The following is a 17,747-nucleotide window of genomic DNA, read 5'->3' as shown; positions in this document are numbered from 1 at the left end:
CAAGAGGAAACCCGGCAGGAAGAGCGGGGAGGGGGCGTCCTGTGAGGAGACCAGGCCTGGGGGAGGAGATGAGGCAGGGCTGGCCTGTGCTTTGATTCTGGGCCCACCACTCATGGCCTACAAAGGGAGGCTCCATGTTCCAGCTACAGCCCCCTCAGTTGGGGTTTCGGGAGGTGCATCCAGAAGTCAGGACCAGGCCTTGAGAGTAAGTCAAATACTGAGACAACACATCAAATCTTTATTAGTTATCTGCTTCCTCAACCTTATCCGAAGAGTCAGTGTGAAACTCTGCCTGAGAGAGCTTCCTCGATCCCATCTTTTGGGGTGATTCCGCCTCTGACTTGAATTCTGCCGCAGAGGTTTTGTTTTCCACATTTGAGTTCTTCGATTTAACTCTGGTTTTTCTAAAGTGAAGTACCCTGGGGCAGACATAGGTGCACAGAACCACATGAGGTCATGGGTTGAGTGAAGTACACACTTCCCTAAACCCCCACAAGCCTAACTTCACAGTTTATTAAGCCTTGTCTTCCTAAGTGAGCCCCAAAGGAAGGTGCCCAGTAGCTTCCTGTCCTGTGCCAGCACTAGATTGTAGGAAGCCCCTCCCTCCACCCAAGCCCAGCCCCCTCCAAATCACTCCCTCCACCAGGCCCTGCCCTTTCACTGAAGCCTCGTCTGTCTGTCCATCTATCCATCCAAGCCCTTGTCTGCATCCTTCTATTAAATCTCTCCGTATCCAAAACTACACTCTCCATCAAGCCCCTTCCTGCCATCAAGCACCTCCCCTCCACCAAGCCCCTCCCCTCCATCAAGCCTGCCTCTGTCCTCACACCAGGCTCTTACCCAGGCCTCCAACCCCTCTATCAAGCCATGCTCCTTTCAAAAGCCCATCTCGTTGTCCATGCCTTTGCCCCACTGCACCCACGCTTCTTCCCTCCCTCCGTGTAAGCCCACTTTATCTAAGGCCCACCCTCCCTCCAAATTTCCCACTGAACAGCTCACGAGGCAATGACGCTGGCCACAAGAACCACGAAGCCAAGGATCAACAGTATTAAGAGGCGGCTTTTCAATTTTTTTTCTGGACGATGGGTAACTGTAGGTATGGGCTCTGGCTCCGGCTCTGGCTCCAGCGTCGGTACAATCACCTGGACAGGGGTCTCTTCCTCCTCCTGGGTTACGATGTTCGGCGGTGGTTTTTCCTCTACAGACCTTGGGGGCAATACTGACAGAGGAAAGCCAGAGGGTAGTCCTGGCAGCGGCCGGAAACAGCAACCCCAAAATCCTCTCTAGAGCGTGGGTACCGCAGTAAGTCCAACTGAGGCCTAAGGCAACCTGGTTAGGCAGGAACCCATACCTCCACGACCGGGAAACAGACCTTCTAAGAGAAGCCACACCCCTCAGCACAGACCCTGGTTATATAGCCAACAACAAGGCCATGCCCAAAGTAAATCAGGTCCCACAGATGAGGCCACACCTCCAGAGCTTCTCCCATCCTGAATGTCTCTTTTCCAACCCCCAGACTGACCTGTGACATGGTAGTAGATGATGGTGGCGGGACCAGCGTTGACGGTGTCCAGCTCACAGCGGTAGTTGCCAGCATCCTCTGGACCCACCATCGTCTTGGTCAGGTAAGGTTCTTTTCCCTTGGACATCAAGGTCTCAGAACTGTTCCCCCAAACCTAGACCCAAGCTCAAGGGGTCACAGAGGCCTGGGGAATTGGGAACTGGGGGGAGTACAGGGTGAGAAGGTCATGGGGCCTCAGTGCAGGGGAAGAAGGAATTAGGACTGCTGACCTCCCTAATCCTGACAGGAGGCATCAGACTGGCTGCCGTCCACGGGATTGTGGCTGGGAGCTGCAAGTCCCTGGTCAGGGCATGGGATCTCTCTGGGGATCAGTAGAGGATACCTCTAACAGGCCATGAGGGCCTGGTTCAGGGCAGGGCACCCAGGGGCTCCTACAGGTCTAACAGACTTAGGGTCAAGGGTCACCGGAGTCGGCTGTCCCCACCCTGTAGAAACTGTAATCCGTAAGTCCCTCAGAAGCGTGATGCCAACTGAGCTGGCAGTCCAAGACCATGTCTTCCAAGCGATGCACCTCTATCTGGCGCTCTGTGCAGAAGGAGGGGGTTGCAGCTACTTCTGGGAGAGCCCTGCTACAGCTGCCTCTTTTCCAGGCCTCTCCCCCTCTCCCCCACTGGGATCTTACGCTGGGTTGCATCCTCACCTCCACAATCCATGGATTTCCGACAGAAGTGCATCTGCTTCTCACACTTATTACACCAGATCAGAGTCTGCGACATCGTGCCTGAAGGGCAAAGGTTAAAGTTGTATTCTCCCACTAAGAGGTAGTGCTAAACAGAATGTGGCAAGGTGTAGGCCTTGGGCATCTGTTTGCAGTGTCTAGATTGTTAGTGCTCCCCACCAAAAGGATGCAACCCCAACACTGCCCACTACCTAAGAAACCCAAGCTGGAGAGAGTGTTGGAGGTCCAGGGATCGGTCAGAGGGGAGGCTCATGGGGCAATAGGAGCAAGTTATGCATATTGGACTCACCACATTGGTTAGGACAATAAACTGCCTCCGAAGGGAGAAAGGAGGGAGGGAAAGAGAAAGAAAATCAGATTTATTCTTGTTTTTAGAAAGGAGTCTCGGGGCTGGGGATTTAGCTCAGTGGTAGAGCGCTTACCTAGGAAGCGCAAGGCCCTGGGTTCGGTCCCCAGCTCCGAAAAAAAGAACCAAAAAAAAAAAAAAAAAGAAAAAAAAGAAAAAAGAAAGGAGTCTCATGTAGCCCAGGCTAGTCTCAAACTTGCTATGTCAATGAGGATGACCTGTAACATTTAACTTCCTGCCTCCACCCATCAAGTCACAAGAGTTAAGTTACAGAAAGGCCTTCTATCTCAGCATCTCAGCACTAAGCCCAAGGTGGCCTCAAACTTGCAATCCTCCTGGAAGTACAGGCTTTACTACCATGCCCCAAAGGGAGGAGTGCATGCTGAACAGAGAGGTCTGAGATTTAGGAGCTGTGGGGCAGGTAGGGAAGGACCTGGGCAAGGTGTTCTTGGGAGTGGAGGCAGAGTTAAGGAACCCAAGGGTGTGTGTGGTGTGTGTGTGTGTGTGCGTGTGCGTGTGCATGTGTGTGTGTGTGTGTGTGTGTGTGTGTGTGTGTCCTGGCCCTCCATCTTCCCTCACCTTCCTTTTGGAAACGTGCAACAAGGGTGGCAAAGATGTCCTTTTGCAAACGAAGCATCCAAAATAGCTCCTTTACAAAGAGCTCTCCTAGGAGAAAGCAGAGCCAGAGAAGAGCCCCCCAAACTCAGGGATGAGGTACAGCTTAGCATCCCCTATACTGTGGCTACCACGACAAGTGACCTCAGACTCACCGTGTAGCTGGGGGCTATCTTGAACACCTCATCCTTCTGCCTCCATCTTCAAGGGTACACCACCACATCCAACATCCCGACCCCTCATTTTTTTTCTCTCTCTCTCTTTTCTGGGGTCTTACCATGTAGTCCTGGCTGGCCTAGAACTTTCTGTGTAGACCAGGCTGCCCTCAAACTCAGAGATCTGACAGCTTCTGCCTCCCCAGGGCTGGGATTAATGGTGTGTCCCACCACAACCAGCGCCACTCTCTTATTTGCTCAGAAAGGATGTCATTCTGTTGTCCTAGCTGTTCTGGAGCTCTAGGCTTAATCAGCCCTCCTGCTTTAACCTCCTGAGTAGCTAGGAGCGCACGCATGCCCCCCCTGTCTGGGCTGGCATTTCATAGTCTAGCCCTTCAGGGGAGAACAACAAGACCAAGCACTGAACACAGAGCTTGCCATTGGGTTATGAAATGCACACGCGTTACTTCACTCAATCCTCACGGCCAGTGAGAGAGGAAGACGCTCACCTCCACGCTGAGGCTGAGGAAGTTGCCAGACCCCAGGCTCAAGGTCACCTGGCTAAGAAGTTGCAGAGCCAGAGTGGCTCTCAAGCAGAGACACGGATCTTCGCATCTGCTTTAAGTTATCACCAGCCATGATTTCTCTAAGGGTCTGCCCATATCCTTGGGTACATTTACCTTTTACGTCACTGTCCGTGATACGTTTCAGATCCTTCAGAAAACTCCAGGATGCTTGTTCCAGTGTGTCCTCATCTGTGTGTGGAGGGCAGATATAGAACCCCAGACTCCAGCTTTTCTAGCTCATTGGCTTGCTACCTCACAGAAAGTACAATACCCGTGAAGCCCTCGGCCAAAGAGAGACCTGGTTAAAGGCCTAACAATTTGCCTTCTGGGAGTTGTAGTTTTGTCATACGAACTTGCTAGACCCTGTACTTGTGAGCTATGGAGAAAGACTTCATGATTCTATATCCGGAGACTTTTCTAATATCTATTAGATAGATAGATAGATAGATAGATAGATAGATAGATAGATACATAGATACATAGATACATAGATAGATACATAGATACATGATAGATAGATAGATAGATAGATAGATAGATAGATAGATAGATAGATAGATAGATAGATAGAGATTTAGAGAGTATGTATCTCTGCCTGTCCTGGAACTCACTCTGTAGACCAGGCTGACCTGGAACTCAGAGATTTGCCTGCCTCTGCCTCCCAAGTACTGGGAATAAAGGCGTGAACCACTACACCCAGCCACTTTTTCATTCTACCTACAGTCCCTGTCACCTGTAGAGGAGGACTTCTGGACCCAGCCCTTCTCCCAGGCTGCCGAGGTCTGCATCATGGCCTGCCCTCCTTACCTACAACCCCCAGAAAGGTATTCTGATTCAAGGGCAGATCAGCGAAGTTCCTCACTTCCTGCTCTACCCTCTTCATTACATCTTCGTGATGCTCGGGCGCCAGGTGGGTAGGCAGGTAATTCTGCTCCAAAGTCTTTATTGCAGCCACCACAAACGGGTCACATATGATGCAGAGCCTTGCTGGACACAGGCAGTTGGCAAGAGCTGCCAGCAAGAGTGTAAAATGTAGCCCCATGGAGGCCAGAACGCACAGCTTGCCAGCACCGCCGGAGGAGGATTCTCTCACCCCAAACCAAGGGCAGGGAGGAGGGTGCTAAACAGAAGCCAAAATCAGTCTTAGAGGATTCCAAAGCTCAATATGAGGATCTTTGAGATATTCCCAAGTAAAAGGAGATATCGTTAATCAAAGACCCAAAGTTGTGAACTCGGACTCCTGGACCTCAAACTTTAGGATCCTCATTGCATCCCTGAAAACTATTAAGCCAGATCCCAAACTCAGGACCACCTCCATCCTCACCCCATTCAGACTTCCAATCCAGGGGCTCACTCCCCAGCTACCCCGAACTCTTATATAACTCTGAACCCAAGAATAGATCAACATTCAGACTTTCAAGCCCGGAAAACATGTGACACCGCAAACTAAACATTCAATAGTCAAACCAGAGAAACAAAAAAAAAAAAAAAAAAAAAAAAACAGGTAGCAGCACTTGGGAGGCTAAGTCAATACCACCGTGGCCTACTTGAGACTGTCTCCAAATTAATTAATTAAATATATAATTAAATAATTTATCTAACAAGTAACCAACGTGGATATTACCAACTTGGATAAACTATTCAGGACAAAAAATTTTAAACCCCAAATCCTTAAAGCTGACACTTGAACCTACAAAAGCTTCATCATGCCTCCAAAGCCATCCTCCAGTCTCTGGGGCACCTGTTTACTTATTCTCAAGGTTGAGACCCCTAGCTTTCAGGACAGACTCTTTTCAGGCCCCCCCCCCAGTACCTTAAACAACACCCTTTAATAGCTGTTCTCCAACTCCGAGCCTTCAAGCGCTGCTTCGCCCAGCTCAGGTTCTGAGGACTTTTTAAAATACTTTCTCACGACTAAGAGTTGTTCCTGGGAGACTGGGAGAGGAAATTAGTGTTTTTCTACTGACTCCAAGAGTCATTTGTCGTCCCCTCTTCACAAAACACTCGGGCCACATCCCACATGTGGGACCCCAATTCCCTTAGAAGTAATTCTCAGGCCTCCGGCTAGAAATCCAACTCTTAAGTTTGATTGGATTGCAACAAAGCAGGCCCCGCCCATCCTACCATGACGTCATAGGGTGGCAGTCCCTTCGTAGAACTTTCCCAGCACCTACGGACCGGAACGGAAGCCGGTAACCTGCTCTAGCCTCCTTTCGTGTCTTCAGAGACCCCAGGTTTCTCGCAAGGTGCCCGCTGGTTGACTAGAAACCTTGGTGTCCAGATAAAGAGATGCGGGAGTCTCTAAACGAGTCTTCTAAACTAGGACTACAACTCCCAGAAGGCACTGGAGCGTCTCTTTATGATCTGTCCCAAAGCATGGAAACCATAGTTGATAGTGATATTCTTCCCTTCTTGCCTCAAGCCCAGATAAGGAGGGGCCTGGATCCAAGCATGGTGACCCACACATGTAGTCCTGGCACTTGGAAGACTGAAGCAGGAAGACTGCCACGAATTCCAGGCCAGCTTGGTCTACAGAGCGAGTTCTAGGCCAGCATGGACTACAGAGACCATCTCAAAATAAGACAAAACATAGGACAGGTCTGGTGACCAGTACCGAAGTTTTCAGAGAAAGGAAAGTGAACCACAAGTCCTGCAGAAAGGGTTACCAGATCTGACTAGCTACTGTATCCGTGAGTCATGAACATGAATGTCCCCGGTAGACACACACACACACACTCACACACACACACAGTTTTATTGTGTTGCACACTCACACATGCATTACACGGTCAGCTCCAAAAAACATCAGATACATGTATTGGCGATGTGGCCCTTTAATTCACAGCCCCCTTCTCTAGCTTGTACAGGCCAAGTTGGGGGAAAGGCACAGAAACTCCCTGAGAAGAATAGAAGTTGGTCTTGGAAGGGAATACAATTAGATTAAATGCTATCTGAGGAAACTTTCTCCGTTCTTGAAAAAGCATCAAGTATACCTGATGTCAGCCAAATGTCCCATCTTTGCTTCCAGCCCGTGTTTTATAGGGACTTAGGCTGAGCTCACAGTTCTGGAACACCTTCTGATCCTTCACCCTTGACCTTCTCAAAGCCGGATTTAAGATTTTGTGAGCCCAGGGGTATACCCTTCTTTTCTGGAGGCCTGGTTACCTCCAGAACACAGATCCCAGATCCCTTATAGCATCTTCAGAAGAAGAAACCTTCTCGATCCTAAATTCAGGACTAATTTGTATAATTCTTTAACTTTTAAGCTCTCTTTTTTAAAAAAGTTTCTAGAATTTTTTTTTTAAAGAGCACCTTAAACATTGCTCCTTAAGGAGCATTTCAACAGCGGTTCTCTCCTCTAGCCCACTTTTAGCCCACCCTAAATAAAAGTCTTTGAAGTTTCTCTGGGGCCAAGGAGTTGGACAGACTTCATATGTGCTCAAATTATTCTCATCTCCCTAACAAGAATCTGGCTCCTGAAAGGTTTGCATCACTCCGTGTTTCCAGCAGGAGGTGGCACTGAGCTTTTCCATCCACCGTCATTAAATTCTTCACTGTCTAGAGTCTTGGAAGGGCCCTGCAGGGTGCTGCATGGGGACCAGACCAGGCTCTCAGGAACATTCTAGAAGGACTCCAAGAATTCAGGAGGCCCAGCTGGTAAGTCTGGATTTTCTTTAGCCTCCCTAACCCAGAAGCAGCTGTCCAGAGATTCTAAGGTGAGCCAGGAAAGTCAGAAGAGACTGTGACTTACAGTGCTGACTTGGGCTTCCCCTGCCGTCAGAAAATGCTACCCTGTTGAAATGTCTGTAAAGCACTCCAGCACTCCAAAAGGCTCATCTGCAAGTCCAGCCATGAGTGCCCCCAGCTCCAGGATGATGGCAGACATACTCCAAAGCAGAGAGACACAGATGGCTGACCCTTGATGAGTCAAGCCAGTCTAAAAAGACTGTCTGTCTCCCAGGGGTCAAACTGAGCCTGCAGCGGGGACAAGTCTGCGTTAATGCCCACCCACTCGGGCAGGAAGGCAGCCTTAGGCCTGAAGATCTTCAGAAACTCTGAATCTGGAAGGGTGAAGTTAGCAAGGTAGACAGTGTCTCCACCAGCCAGGTAGGCAGCCCAGAAGCCAAAGGTCCCAATAGTCATGATGGTGTGATTACACTGGGTGAGCAGTGCGAAGTCCTTCCCCGGCGTACCCTCCTGTCCATTGCCAGCGAAGACCACATCACCGTGGGATGTGTCAATGTTCTCCAAACACCATCTCATGCCATTGCTGGTGACCACAAAGATGGGGTCTTTGTGCCGGGCCCGGAACCAGTCCATGGCTTTCTGGAGGTAAGCTCGGTCACCCACCACTCCCTTCCAGCGGTTAGGCATCACCTCCAAATAGTCTCCACGACGCACGTGAACACCCACATAGGTACGAGGACGGATGCCTGCAGGGCCTATCCGGAGCCCACTCAACAGGCGCTGTGCGTCTTCCCGTAGGTGGTCATGCAGGGTGAATTCCCGGCGAATCTGTTCCCGGAGGTGATGGAAAAAGGTCCAAGAGCAGGGGAAACCAGACAGCTTGAGAAACGGGTCCTCCAGGTGGGAGTACTCCTCTGACATCCAGTCATGTAGGACTAAGTGCTGCCAAGGCGTGAGACTGTCCACCTCAGGGTCCAGCACTGGCAGGGAGATTCGGAACACAGGGGCCAGGGTGGTATGCATCTCAGGCTGGATGAAAGCCCGGCGGCCATTGAGCTGGGCTAGGGCCAGCAATGTGGCATACTGTCCCATCTGGTTACCAAACCTGCCTCCGGGGGTGATTGTCCAAGTCCCAGAGAGCAAGGACTGCTCGGGACAGGAAGGGGAGCCACTGGATGCGTTCGACGGATAAGGTAGGCATACCATGGCCACTGGGGACTTCAGCAGGTGATAGTCTGGACACAGGACAGAGAAAGTTAGAGCATTTTGAAAGAAGTTTCCTCCATTCAGGTGGAAGAAGAAGGAGCCGGCAGAGAGCACACAGACCGACAGAAATGCCAGGCAGAGCTGCTTCCGGCTGGGAGTCCACATAGCTACGGGGAGGAGAGGTGAGTTAGTAGGCGCACGCGCGGTATGAGCCACCGAGTCTGGGACTCCTAGTCTGGGACTCCTCAAGCTCTAGAAACTACAGTGGGGTCAGGAGCTATGCAAATGAGCGGCTGCAAGACAGGGAGATCTGGAGGCCTTCTGGGAACCTCACACCTCAGGCTTCTGGGGTGCACCTCTATGTTAAGGGTACATTCGGCCTCCCAGGCAGTAGTTGGGAGCCAGGGGAAGCCCAGGTAAAGAGGAGGGACGTTAGAACCGTCAAACCAAGGCCCTGGATGTCGTAAAACTTTTCCCGTGAGACGGGAACAAACATCTGTCTACCCCACAGAGGGACCAGTTACATACTAAAGAATGATTCAACCCATGTCTGGCTTGGTGAACCTATTGAGGGGTCACTTACAAAAGCTTGGATGACTCCAAGGCAGCTACATAGTTAAAAAGCCTCCTGCAAGCACAGATGAGAGCTCACAAAAGCCGCATCCCGGAAAGAGGCCTATGGATCTTTTAACTTTCCATGAGCTGGTTTAGTTTCCTGAGATCCTTGCTCTGTCAGGAGGGAAGGGACTCTTAATGGGGAGAGGTTTGGGGTAGCTTCCATGTTTTGAGGAAGACGGGGGTTAGGGTTAGAGGGGCCTGGATACTCTCGTCATCCCTGGGGGGATGACATCCCCAGTGCCAACTAACCTGAGCTTCTTGCTGGTGGTGCAAACGAATTCTTTTTGTCTGAGCTTCCAGTTCCAAAATGTAGCCTTCATCGGCCGCGCTTGGAGGTGGGGAGCCCTGGCTCCGTAGCCCTCCGCTTCAAGCTTCCTTCCTGAAACTGACTGAAGGCTGGGGCTCAGAGACCCGTGGGGAGAGAGAGAGGGAGAGGCAGGGTTCCAAGGTGCACAGCCTCCGCCCTTCGGGTAGGGCTGGTAGCAGGAGGCGGAGCCGCATCCTACCTGGCCCTGCGCCCTCTCCTCCGCCCAGGTGGATGGGCGCTGCGGCCCTGTCTCTTCTTCTGGGTTCTCTGACTCCACGATGGACAACCCAGTTCGTATCCAGAAGCTGCCGTATCCTCTGTATGGACCAGGGGACTAGCGCCCGGGCGGCAAGGCTGAAGCCAGGAGCTCAGGTCCCATGTGCGTTTCCCTCTCCGGTGCCGGGACTTCTGCTTCCCTTAGCTGGATGCTCTGGGAGTAGCCACGCCCCAACGGAGCGAAGCCTGGGCACCTGCTCCTTCTTCCAACCCCGCCCGCCGCACCTCCCCAGGAGGATGGAGAACCTGTTTGCCAGCTGCCACAACCCAAGTCTGAGCCTCTACTTGTAGCCGCCTACATATCACACTCCACACACTGTCTATGCTCCAAGTCCGTCCATTGTGGTAATTCTAAAGTCTGGGGTCCAGCTGTTACTTTCTAGACTGGCAAACACAGCAGGTAGCTTTTTCTGGCCAAAAGGAGAGAAAAAGTTGTTCAACATTCTTTTTAGACAGGCATCTAGTGAAGCTAGGGACAAAGGCCCTCCCGTTGTCTTGAGCCCTTTAATTAATTGCAGAGTCGGGCCTGCAACCTCGCCTTGACACCTTACAAAAACTCAGAAGTTCCATTGGGTTGGCCCAAGATTAGATCATTTCTTCACGCTGCGGAGTCCCATGGCCACCTCACACCTAAAGGTCCATTCTCCAGTCTCCTCCCCTAGATGCTCCCTGGGGCTTAGGAGTCAGTGCCCAGCCTCCTGTCTCACTCCCAAGAGTCCTTGCTCAGGGTTTCTCCTACAGACCCAGCAATCTGCCCCAGCATGCCTTTGCCTGCAAGCAACCATCCAGCTCTTCCCCCTCACAGAACCTGATCCTACCCATCCCCCAAGGCATCTGGGGAGCACCTGTGCAGGACAGTGTCTGGTGAAAGAAGCAATAGGATTGCATCAGGGAGGACAGCAGCTGAGCACAGGACCTGAATGCTAAACAGGGGTTGGTGAGGGTGACTGGCCTGTGGCCAGCTGGGAGGCTTCCACCTGCTGAGCTGAGGACTCCTCTTACAGGAGGCTGATGCAGCTCTCCTGATGATTAAAGAAAGCCTCAGATCCCCAAAGCACCTTGAACCTTGAAATTCAAAAAGGATGAACTACACAAGCTCCGTTGCTTACACAGAAAGTCTGAGGCCCCTGGTTCCTTCATAGTACCCAAGAGCCAGACCCCAGCCTCCTCCCTCAGACCCAGGAGTGCAGACCCCAGCCACCTTCAGACCCAGGAGTGCAGACCCCAGCCACCTCCCTCAGATCCAGGAGTACCGACCCCGGCTTCCTCCCTCAGACCCAGGAGTGCAGACCCAGCTTCTTCCCTCAGACCCAGGAATGCAGACCCCAGCTTCCTCCCTCAGATCCAGGAGTACAGACCCCAGCCTCCTCCCTTACACCCAGGAGTGCAGACCCCAGCCACTTTCAGACCCAGGAGTATAGACTTTAGCCTCCTTCCTCAGATCTAAGAGTGCAGACCCCAGCTACCTTCAGACCCAGGAATGTAGACTTCAGCTACCTCCCTCAGACCCAGGAGTACAGAACCCAGCCTCCTCCCTCAGATCCAGGAGTGAAGACCCCAGCCACCTTCAGGCCCAGGAGTATAGACTTCAGCCTCCTTCCTCAGATCCAAGAGTATAGACTTTAGCCTCCTTCCTCAGATCCAGGAGTGCAGACCCTAGCCACCTCCCTCAGACCCAGGGGTGTAGACTATGCCTCCTCCCTCAGACCCAGGAGTGCAGACCCTAGCTACCTCCCTCAGACCCAGGAATGCAGACCCCAGCCTCCTCCCTCAGACTCAGGAGTGCAGACAAGTACCCTTCCTTAGATCCAAGACCCCAAAATCCCATCTTTCCTCCCCTCAGATGCTGAGGTGAAGATCCCAGCCTCCTCCAGACTCCAACCTTCCTCCCTCAGACCAAGGAGCACAGACCCCAGACTCCTCCCTTAGATTTAGGAGTACAGACCCCCCAGCACTCTTTCCCCAAACCCAGGGATCTATGCCTAGCCCTTTTCCCTCAGACCCCTGTTGGAAAGACCCCCCCATTGCATCATTCGTCCAGGCCGCCCTGGCCACGGTGGAATTCAGGTCCCTGCCAAGTGTGTCAAATATCACGCGTCAGGAGTGGGGAGGGCACGTGGGCGGGCCTGTCTGGGTATAAATTCTGGTATTTCTGCGTTCACTAGACAGCCTTAGTGTCTTGTCAGCTGGGCATTCAACGCAGGAGAAACAGGCATTCACTTTGCCTGAGCCCCAGTCTGAACCTGAACCTGTTCTGCTGGGCCACCGGAGTCAGAAGCCAATTCCAGCTGACTCGCCTTCTCAGACGCTGGCCAGGGGTTCTCACAGAGCGCGGCATTGATGGACTGGATGAAATCTAGAGTTGGGGCCCCGGGACTGTGGGTCTGTCTCCTGCTGCCTGTCTTCCTGCTGGGGGTGTGCGAGGCATACCCCATCTCTGACTCCAGCCCCCTCCTCCAGTTTGGGGGTCAAGTCCGACAGAGGTATCTCTACACAGATGACGACCAGGACACCGAAGCCCACCTGGAGATCAGGGAGGACGGAACAGTGGTGGGCACAGCACACCGCAGTCCAGAAAGTGAGTATGGGACAGGGCCTCACGGAGGCGAGAGGGCTAGACTTCTGGGTTCTCGCCGCTGTGGACAGACCCTGAGTGTCTTTGTTTTGCCTCACAGGTCTCCTGGAGCTCAAAGCCTTGAAGCCAGGGGTCATTCAAATCCTGGGTGTCAAAGCCTCTAGGTTTCTTTGCCAACAACCAGATGGAACTCTCTATGGATCGGTGAGTCTCTTTCTGTGGTCCTTTCTCAGAGGTGTATGTGTAACGCATTCCCCCTTGGCTATGGGCCCATTGTCTGTTTGCAAGAGAACACTGGCTATAAGTCTTGACATATATGAAGGGCAAACTGGTCCTCAGAGAGACCAAGTGTCAGGACTGTAACCCTGTACCTGACCTAACCTCTCACAAGTTCTGTTCCTGATGACAGTGAGACACTCTGGTACCCAGGACCAATAAATGACATGAATGGCAGAATGCCAACCTAAGCAGAGAAAAAATGAGGGAGGAGGCTGGGCCTGAACCTGCTCCTCTGCAGATAGAGAGGGTTGGGGCTTGAACTTCTGATGTGAATGGAATTGGTCCGGGTCTGGACTCCAGGCCTGAGGGAGGAGGCTGGGGCTTGATCCTGGGTCTGAGAGAAGAGGCTGAGGCTGGACCTGAATCTGGAGGAGGAAACCATTCAGTCAGGGGTTGGCAAATAGAAATGTACTGCCTGTCTCTGAGTGTTTTCTCTGCCCCTCAGCCTCACTTTGATCCTGAGGCCTGCAGTTTCAGAGAGCTGCTGCTTAAGGACGGATACAATGTGTACCAGTCTGAGGCCCATGGCCTGCCCCTGCGTCTGCCCCAGAAGGACTCCCAGGATCCAGCAACCCGGGGACCTGTGCGCTTCCTGCCCATGCCAGGCCTGCCCCACGAGCCCCAAGAGCAACCAGGAGTCCTTCCCCCAGAGCCCCCAGATGTGGGTTCCTCCGACCCCCTGAGCATGGTAGAGCCTTTGCAAGGCCGAAGCCCCAGCTATGCATCTTGAATCTTCCCGATTCTAGGCATGTTTCTCTTTAGGTTTCCTCTTATTTATTATGGGTATTTATCTTATTTATTTATTTTAAAGTTTTTTTTCTTACTTGGAATAATAAAGAGTCTGAAAGAAAATTTTGTTTGTTAAGAACGGAAATATGTTTCCTGTGTTTGAACCTGAGACCCTCCCTTAACCTGCCATTCCCCACTGTCCATCATTTTGGGCTCTGATAAAGCATCCCTGGAACCACAGGTTGTTTAGTGTTTGGAAACTGTTCTGTTCTGGTGGGGTTTTTTGTTTGTTTGTTTGTTTGTTTGTTTGTTTGTTTTGCTTCGTTTTGTTTTGATACAGGGTCTCACTATGTAGCCCCAGATAGCTTGTACCTTTGTAGACCAGGCTGGCTTGGAAATCACATTCATCTGCTTGCCTCTGCCTCCCTGGTGCTGGAATTAGTAGTGTGCAACACCACGCCTGACTCCTATTTCTAGATAAAGTTGCATCTCTAGGAGCTGTCAACCCTGGGACAAGCTGCTGAGGGCCCTATTTGACATATCAAAGAGGACCTGGCCACCAGGTTTTCTCCCAGCATCCCTCAGTCCTTAACTGTTACAGGGTCCTCCTGGCTGGCATACCCTGAACTCGGCCCTGACTCTCAAACCCAGGGGCTCTGCTGCTCTTCCCTATCCAATCCAACAATCGTGGTTACCCGCTCTCTGTCCCTTTGGCCTCCCGACTGCTACACCTGGTACCCCTCCCCTTTCCCCTCCCCTTCTCCTCGCATGCACAGCTCAGTCTGTTCTGGTCACATTCACTCTGAACTCTCCCAAATGCCCCTACATACACACACACACACACACACACTCACACACACATACACACACACACACACACACACACACACACACCCTCCTCTATCATACCCAGGACCTTCACATTCCTTTCCTCTTTTTTTTCCCATCCAATTAAGAAAGTAATATATCTTTTTAAAGGGACACATCCCTTTTTTGTTTCCAGTACTAAGAATGGAACCATGGGCCCTGTTCCTGAAAGGGCTCAATCACTGCACTGCATCCAGCCCCTCACTGGGGGATTCTAGGCAGGGGCTCTACCACTGAGCCACGCCCCCAGCCCCTCACTGGGGGATTCTAGGCAGGGGCTCTACCACTGAGCCACGCCCCCAGCCCCTCACTGGGGGATTCTAGGCAGAGGCTCTACCACTGAGCCACACCCCATCCCCTCACTGGAGGATTCTAGGCAGGGGCTCTACCACTGAGCCACGCCCCCAGCCCCTCACTGGAGGATTCTAGGCAGGGGCTCTACCACTGAGCCACACTCCCAGCCCCTCACTGGGGGAATTCTAGGCATGTGCTCTACCACTGAGCCACGCCCCCAGCCCCTCACTGGGGGGTTCTAGGCAGGGGATGTACCGATGGGCTACACCCCTGCCCCTCACTGGGACTCTACTGTTCTGTCACACCTCAGCTTTCTGGTTTTGCTTTTTATTTTGAGACAATCTCACCAAGCTAGCCTTGAGCTTGTGACCATCCTGCCTCTGCCTCTTCAGTGAATGAAATAATAAACTTGGACCGTTAGGCTTTTCTCTCCCCCCCCCCCAGTCTTGACTGAGCTTCGTGTGATGTCATAAAAAAAAATAAGTACATAAGTACATAGACAATACGACAGTGTCATAAAAATACAGTGGCCCTGGGTTCGGTCCCCAGCTCCGAAAAAAAAAAAAAAGAAGAAAGAAAAAGAAAATACAGTGGCGGGCAGGCAGCCATGTGTCACGTAACAACTGGTGCACAGACAAGCAAGGGTATAATCCTCACCCCATGGTGAGGCTGTGGACCCAATAGAACCCAACAGTGGCACGAAAAGAACGATTAAACTATCCTGGGAGATTTTCTTAAGGTTGTGATTAAATGCACTTCACATACCTGGGCATGGTGGTGCATGATCTTAATCCCAGCACTCAGGAGGTAGAGACAGTTATGTCGCCGTGAACTTGAGTCCATCCTGGTCTACATACTGAATTCCAGGTTGCACAGTGCTACCGTGCTACATAGTAAGATCTGTATCCAAAACAAAACAAAAAACAACAACAAAAAAAAAAAACCCCTAACACTTCACATTAAATTTACCATGCTAACCGCAAGTGTACTCACTCAGAAACACGGAGTGAATTCCGTGTAATCTAACTAAATTGTTGTGTAATCTAACTCTTTATTTGGCTGTGAGAAAGGTTCTCAGTGTGTGGTTCACTGCCTGGAACCCTAGATCCCCCTGCCTCAGCCTCCTGAGTGCTGGGATTACAGGTGGACAAACCTCCCATCTTCAGAACTTTCAAATAGCCCAAGCAAGTCTTAAACTCACAGAAATCCTCCTGCCTCAGTGCTTTAGAGTGCTAAGGTTACAGATACGTGTGCCACCACGGAAGGCAAGAAATTGGCCCATTTGGAAAATGGAAACTCAGTTTGCAATGCACTCCTTCAGCTTCCGGGCCAGTTTTCCCAGCACCGTTTGTTGGAAAGATTGTGGTGAAACTTTTTCACATCTGACTAATGTTTTCTGTGTAGACAAGAAAAAGGCATGACTATTTGGGTTTTTGTTAATGATCAATTAATTTTTAAAGAATTAACTTTTCCGTTAACAGTCCACTGCCAAACTTCCACATCCAAAAATAGCCAGGCAAGAATTTCACAATTTTTATTTTCTTCAAATATTTGAACATTGTAAGTATAATCAAGAGTCTTCTAGGCCGGGACTTGGCTCAGTCTGAAGTGCTCACCTAGTATGAGCTGAGTGTCTTTAGTGCTACTTAAACTGGGAGTGGTGGCTTCTGATAGGCGGACACAAGGTAAAAGGTCCATGAATTCATGGTCATCCTCTGCTGTGTAAATTCAGGGCCAACCTTGGGAAGAGAGTGCCATGTTCTTTCACAGTGTATATTTAAAGGTCAGAGGACAACTCGGAGGAGTCAGCCCTCTCCTTCTACCGTGAGTCCCGATGATCAAATTCAGTTTGTCAGGCTTAGCAGCAAGTGCCTCTTCCCACTGAGCCCTATCACCAGCCCCGGGATGTCTTTTAATGTTTTTTGAAAAGTTGTTTTTTTTAAAGATTTATTTATTTATTATATATGAGTACGCTGGGGTTGGGGGATTTAGCTCAGTGGTAGAGCCCTTGCCTAGCAAGCACAAGGCCCTGGGTTCGGTCCTCAGCTCAAAAAAAAAAAAAAAAAAAAATATATATATATATATATATATATATATATATATATATATATATATATATGCTGTAGCTGTCATCAGACACACCAGAAGAGGGCACCAGATCTCATTACAGATGGTTGTGAGCCACCATGTAGTTGCTGGGATTTGAACTCAGGACCTCTGGAAGAGCAGTCAGTGCTCTTAACCACTGAGCCATCTCTCCAGTCTCTCTCTCTCTCTCTCTTTTTTTCTTTTTTTTCGGAGCTGGGGACCAAACCCAGGGCCTTGCGCTTGCTAGGCAAGTGCTCTACCACTGAGCTAAATCCCCAACCCCATGTGTGTGTCTTTATTTGGCTTTGTACTCATTTGTACAGGTACCTCTGAGGCCAGAAAAGGGTATCAGATCTCCTAAAAACAAAGCTACCGGGGATTGGGACACTGGTGGGGAACTGGACTGAGGTAGAAATTTCTGGATGCAGACTCATGGAGGCACACTCCCTGGAAAGTGTAGCAAGTGCTGTGCACCACTTAGCCCTGCTCTTTTTATTTTATTTATTTTTTACTGGTTTTTTTTTTGTTTTTTGTTTTTTTTTTTGTTTGTTTTTTTTTTTTTTTTTGAGGCAAGGACTCATGCAGCCCAGGCTAACCTTGAACTTGTTATATAGCTGAGGATGGCCTTAAATTCCAGAGCGTCCTGTGCCCAAAATGTAAATACTGAGACAGGTGTGCATAACACAGGGTTTCTATAGTGCTGGAGAAGGAACGGAGGGTTTCACACATGACAGACGAATACTCTATCACTTAAACTACATCTTCAGGACAAAAGAGACTGTGGCAAGCTCTGTAACTCTTGGACCACATGAGACCAAGATAAGGTAGCCGACTGAACTAAGAAGCCGGCTCACCAGACTCTACCACTCTCTGGGTCC

At 50.7% G+C, this 17,747-nt stretch overlaps 3 protein-coding genes and 1 long non-coding RNA gene across 10 annotated transcripts; 2 read left to right on the top strand and 2 right to left on the bottom strand.

Moving 5' to 3' along the window:
* The first annotated feature begins 45 nt into the window (after positions 1-45).
* LOC147996802 (uncharacterized) lies at positions 46-5,438 on the top strand. Of its 3 annotated transcripts, XR_015651449.1 has the most exons (4): positions 53-205; positions 995-1,302; positions 1,517-1,625; positions 4,667-5,415. It is a non-coding gene; the product is annotated as an uncharacterized LOC147996802 (long non-coding RNA). The 3 variants fall into 3 exon arrangements; XR_015651451.1 differs by lacking the exon at positions 995-1,302 and having other exon boundaries at positions 46-205; positions 4,667-5,438; XR_015651455.1 differs by lacking the exon at positions 53-205 and having other exon boundaries at positions 1,205-1,290; positions 4,667-5,436.
* Positions 216-6,017, bottom strand: Izumo1 (izumo sperm-oocyte fusion 1). Of its 4 annotated transcripts, none has more exons than XM_087582034.1 (10): positions 5,757-6,017; positions 4,751-4,954; positions 4,058-4,132; positions 3,187-3,273; positions 2,551-2,571; positions 2,223-2,303; positions 2,007-2,107; positions 1,523-1,676; positions 1,000-1,219; positions 216-419 (listed from the first exon to the last, which is right to left on the bottom strand). In XM_087582034.1, the coding sequence occupies exons 2-10, from the start codon at positions 4,824-4,826 to the stop codon at positions 242-244; spliced, it is 993 nt and encodes a 330-aa protein (XP_087438160.1). In that variant the 5' UTR covers positions 4,827-4,954; positions 5,757-6,017; the 3' UTR covers positions 216-241. The 4 variants fall into 4 exon arrangements, with proteins under 4 accessions (XP_087438160.1, NP_001017514.1, XP_087438159.1 ...); NM_001017514.1 differs by having other exon boundaries at positions 4,751-5,063; positions 5,757-5,978; XM_087582033.1 differs by lacking the exon at positions 2,551-2,571 and having other exon boundaries at positions 4,751-5,063.
* Positions 6,018-6,759: 742 nt separating this feature from the next.
* Fut1 (fucosyltransferase 1) lies at positions 6,760-10,182 on the bottom strand. 2 transcript variants are annotated; one of them, XM_087593914.1, is made up of 2 exons: positions 9,704-10,173; positions 6,760-8,865 (listed from the first exon to the last, which is right to left on the bottom strand). In XM_087593914.1, exon 2 carries the CDS (start codon positions 8,834-8,836, stop codon positions 7,871-7,873), a length of 966 nt encoding a protein of 321 aa, XP_087450040.1. In that variant the 5' UTR covers positions 8,837-8,865; positions 9,704-10,173; the 3' UTR covers positions 6,760-7,870. The 2 variants fall into 2 exon arrangements, with proteins under 2 accessions (XP_087450040.1, NP_112515.1); NM_031236.2 differs by having other exon boundaries at positions 6,764-9,003; positions 9,704-10,182.
* Positions 10,183-12,204: 2,022 nt separating this feature from the next.
* Fgf21 (fibroblast growth factor 21) lies at positions 12,205-13,756 on the top strand. The gene is made up of 3 exons (NM_130752.2): positions 12,205-12,615; positions 12,713-12,816; positions 13,337-13,756. Exons 1-3 carry the CDS (start codon positions 12,378-12,380, stop codon positions 13,619-13,621), a joined length of 627 nt encoding a protein of 208 aa, NP_570108.1. The 5' UTR covers positions 12,205-12,377; the 3' UTR covers positions 13,622-13,756.
* The last annotated feature ends 3,991 nt before the right edge of the window (positions 13,757-17,747 follow it).

Source organism: Rattus norvegicus, chromosome 1 (genome assembly GCF_021556685.1).
Source record: "Rattus norvegicus strain SHRSP/BbbUtx chromosome 1, alternate assembly SHRSP_T2T, whole genome shotgun sequence".
In the NCBI taxonomy this organism is placed as follows: Eukaryota; Metazoa; Chordata; class Mammalia; order Rodentia; family Muridae; genus Rattus; species Rattus norvegicus.
Note: the sequence above shows the minus strand (reverse complement) of the source record. Positions and strands in the feature narration are given on the sequence as shown.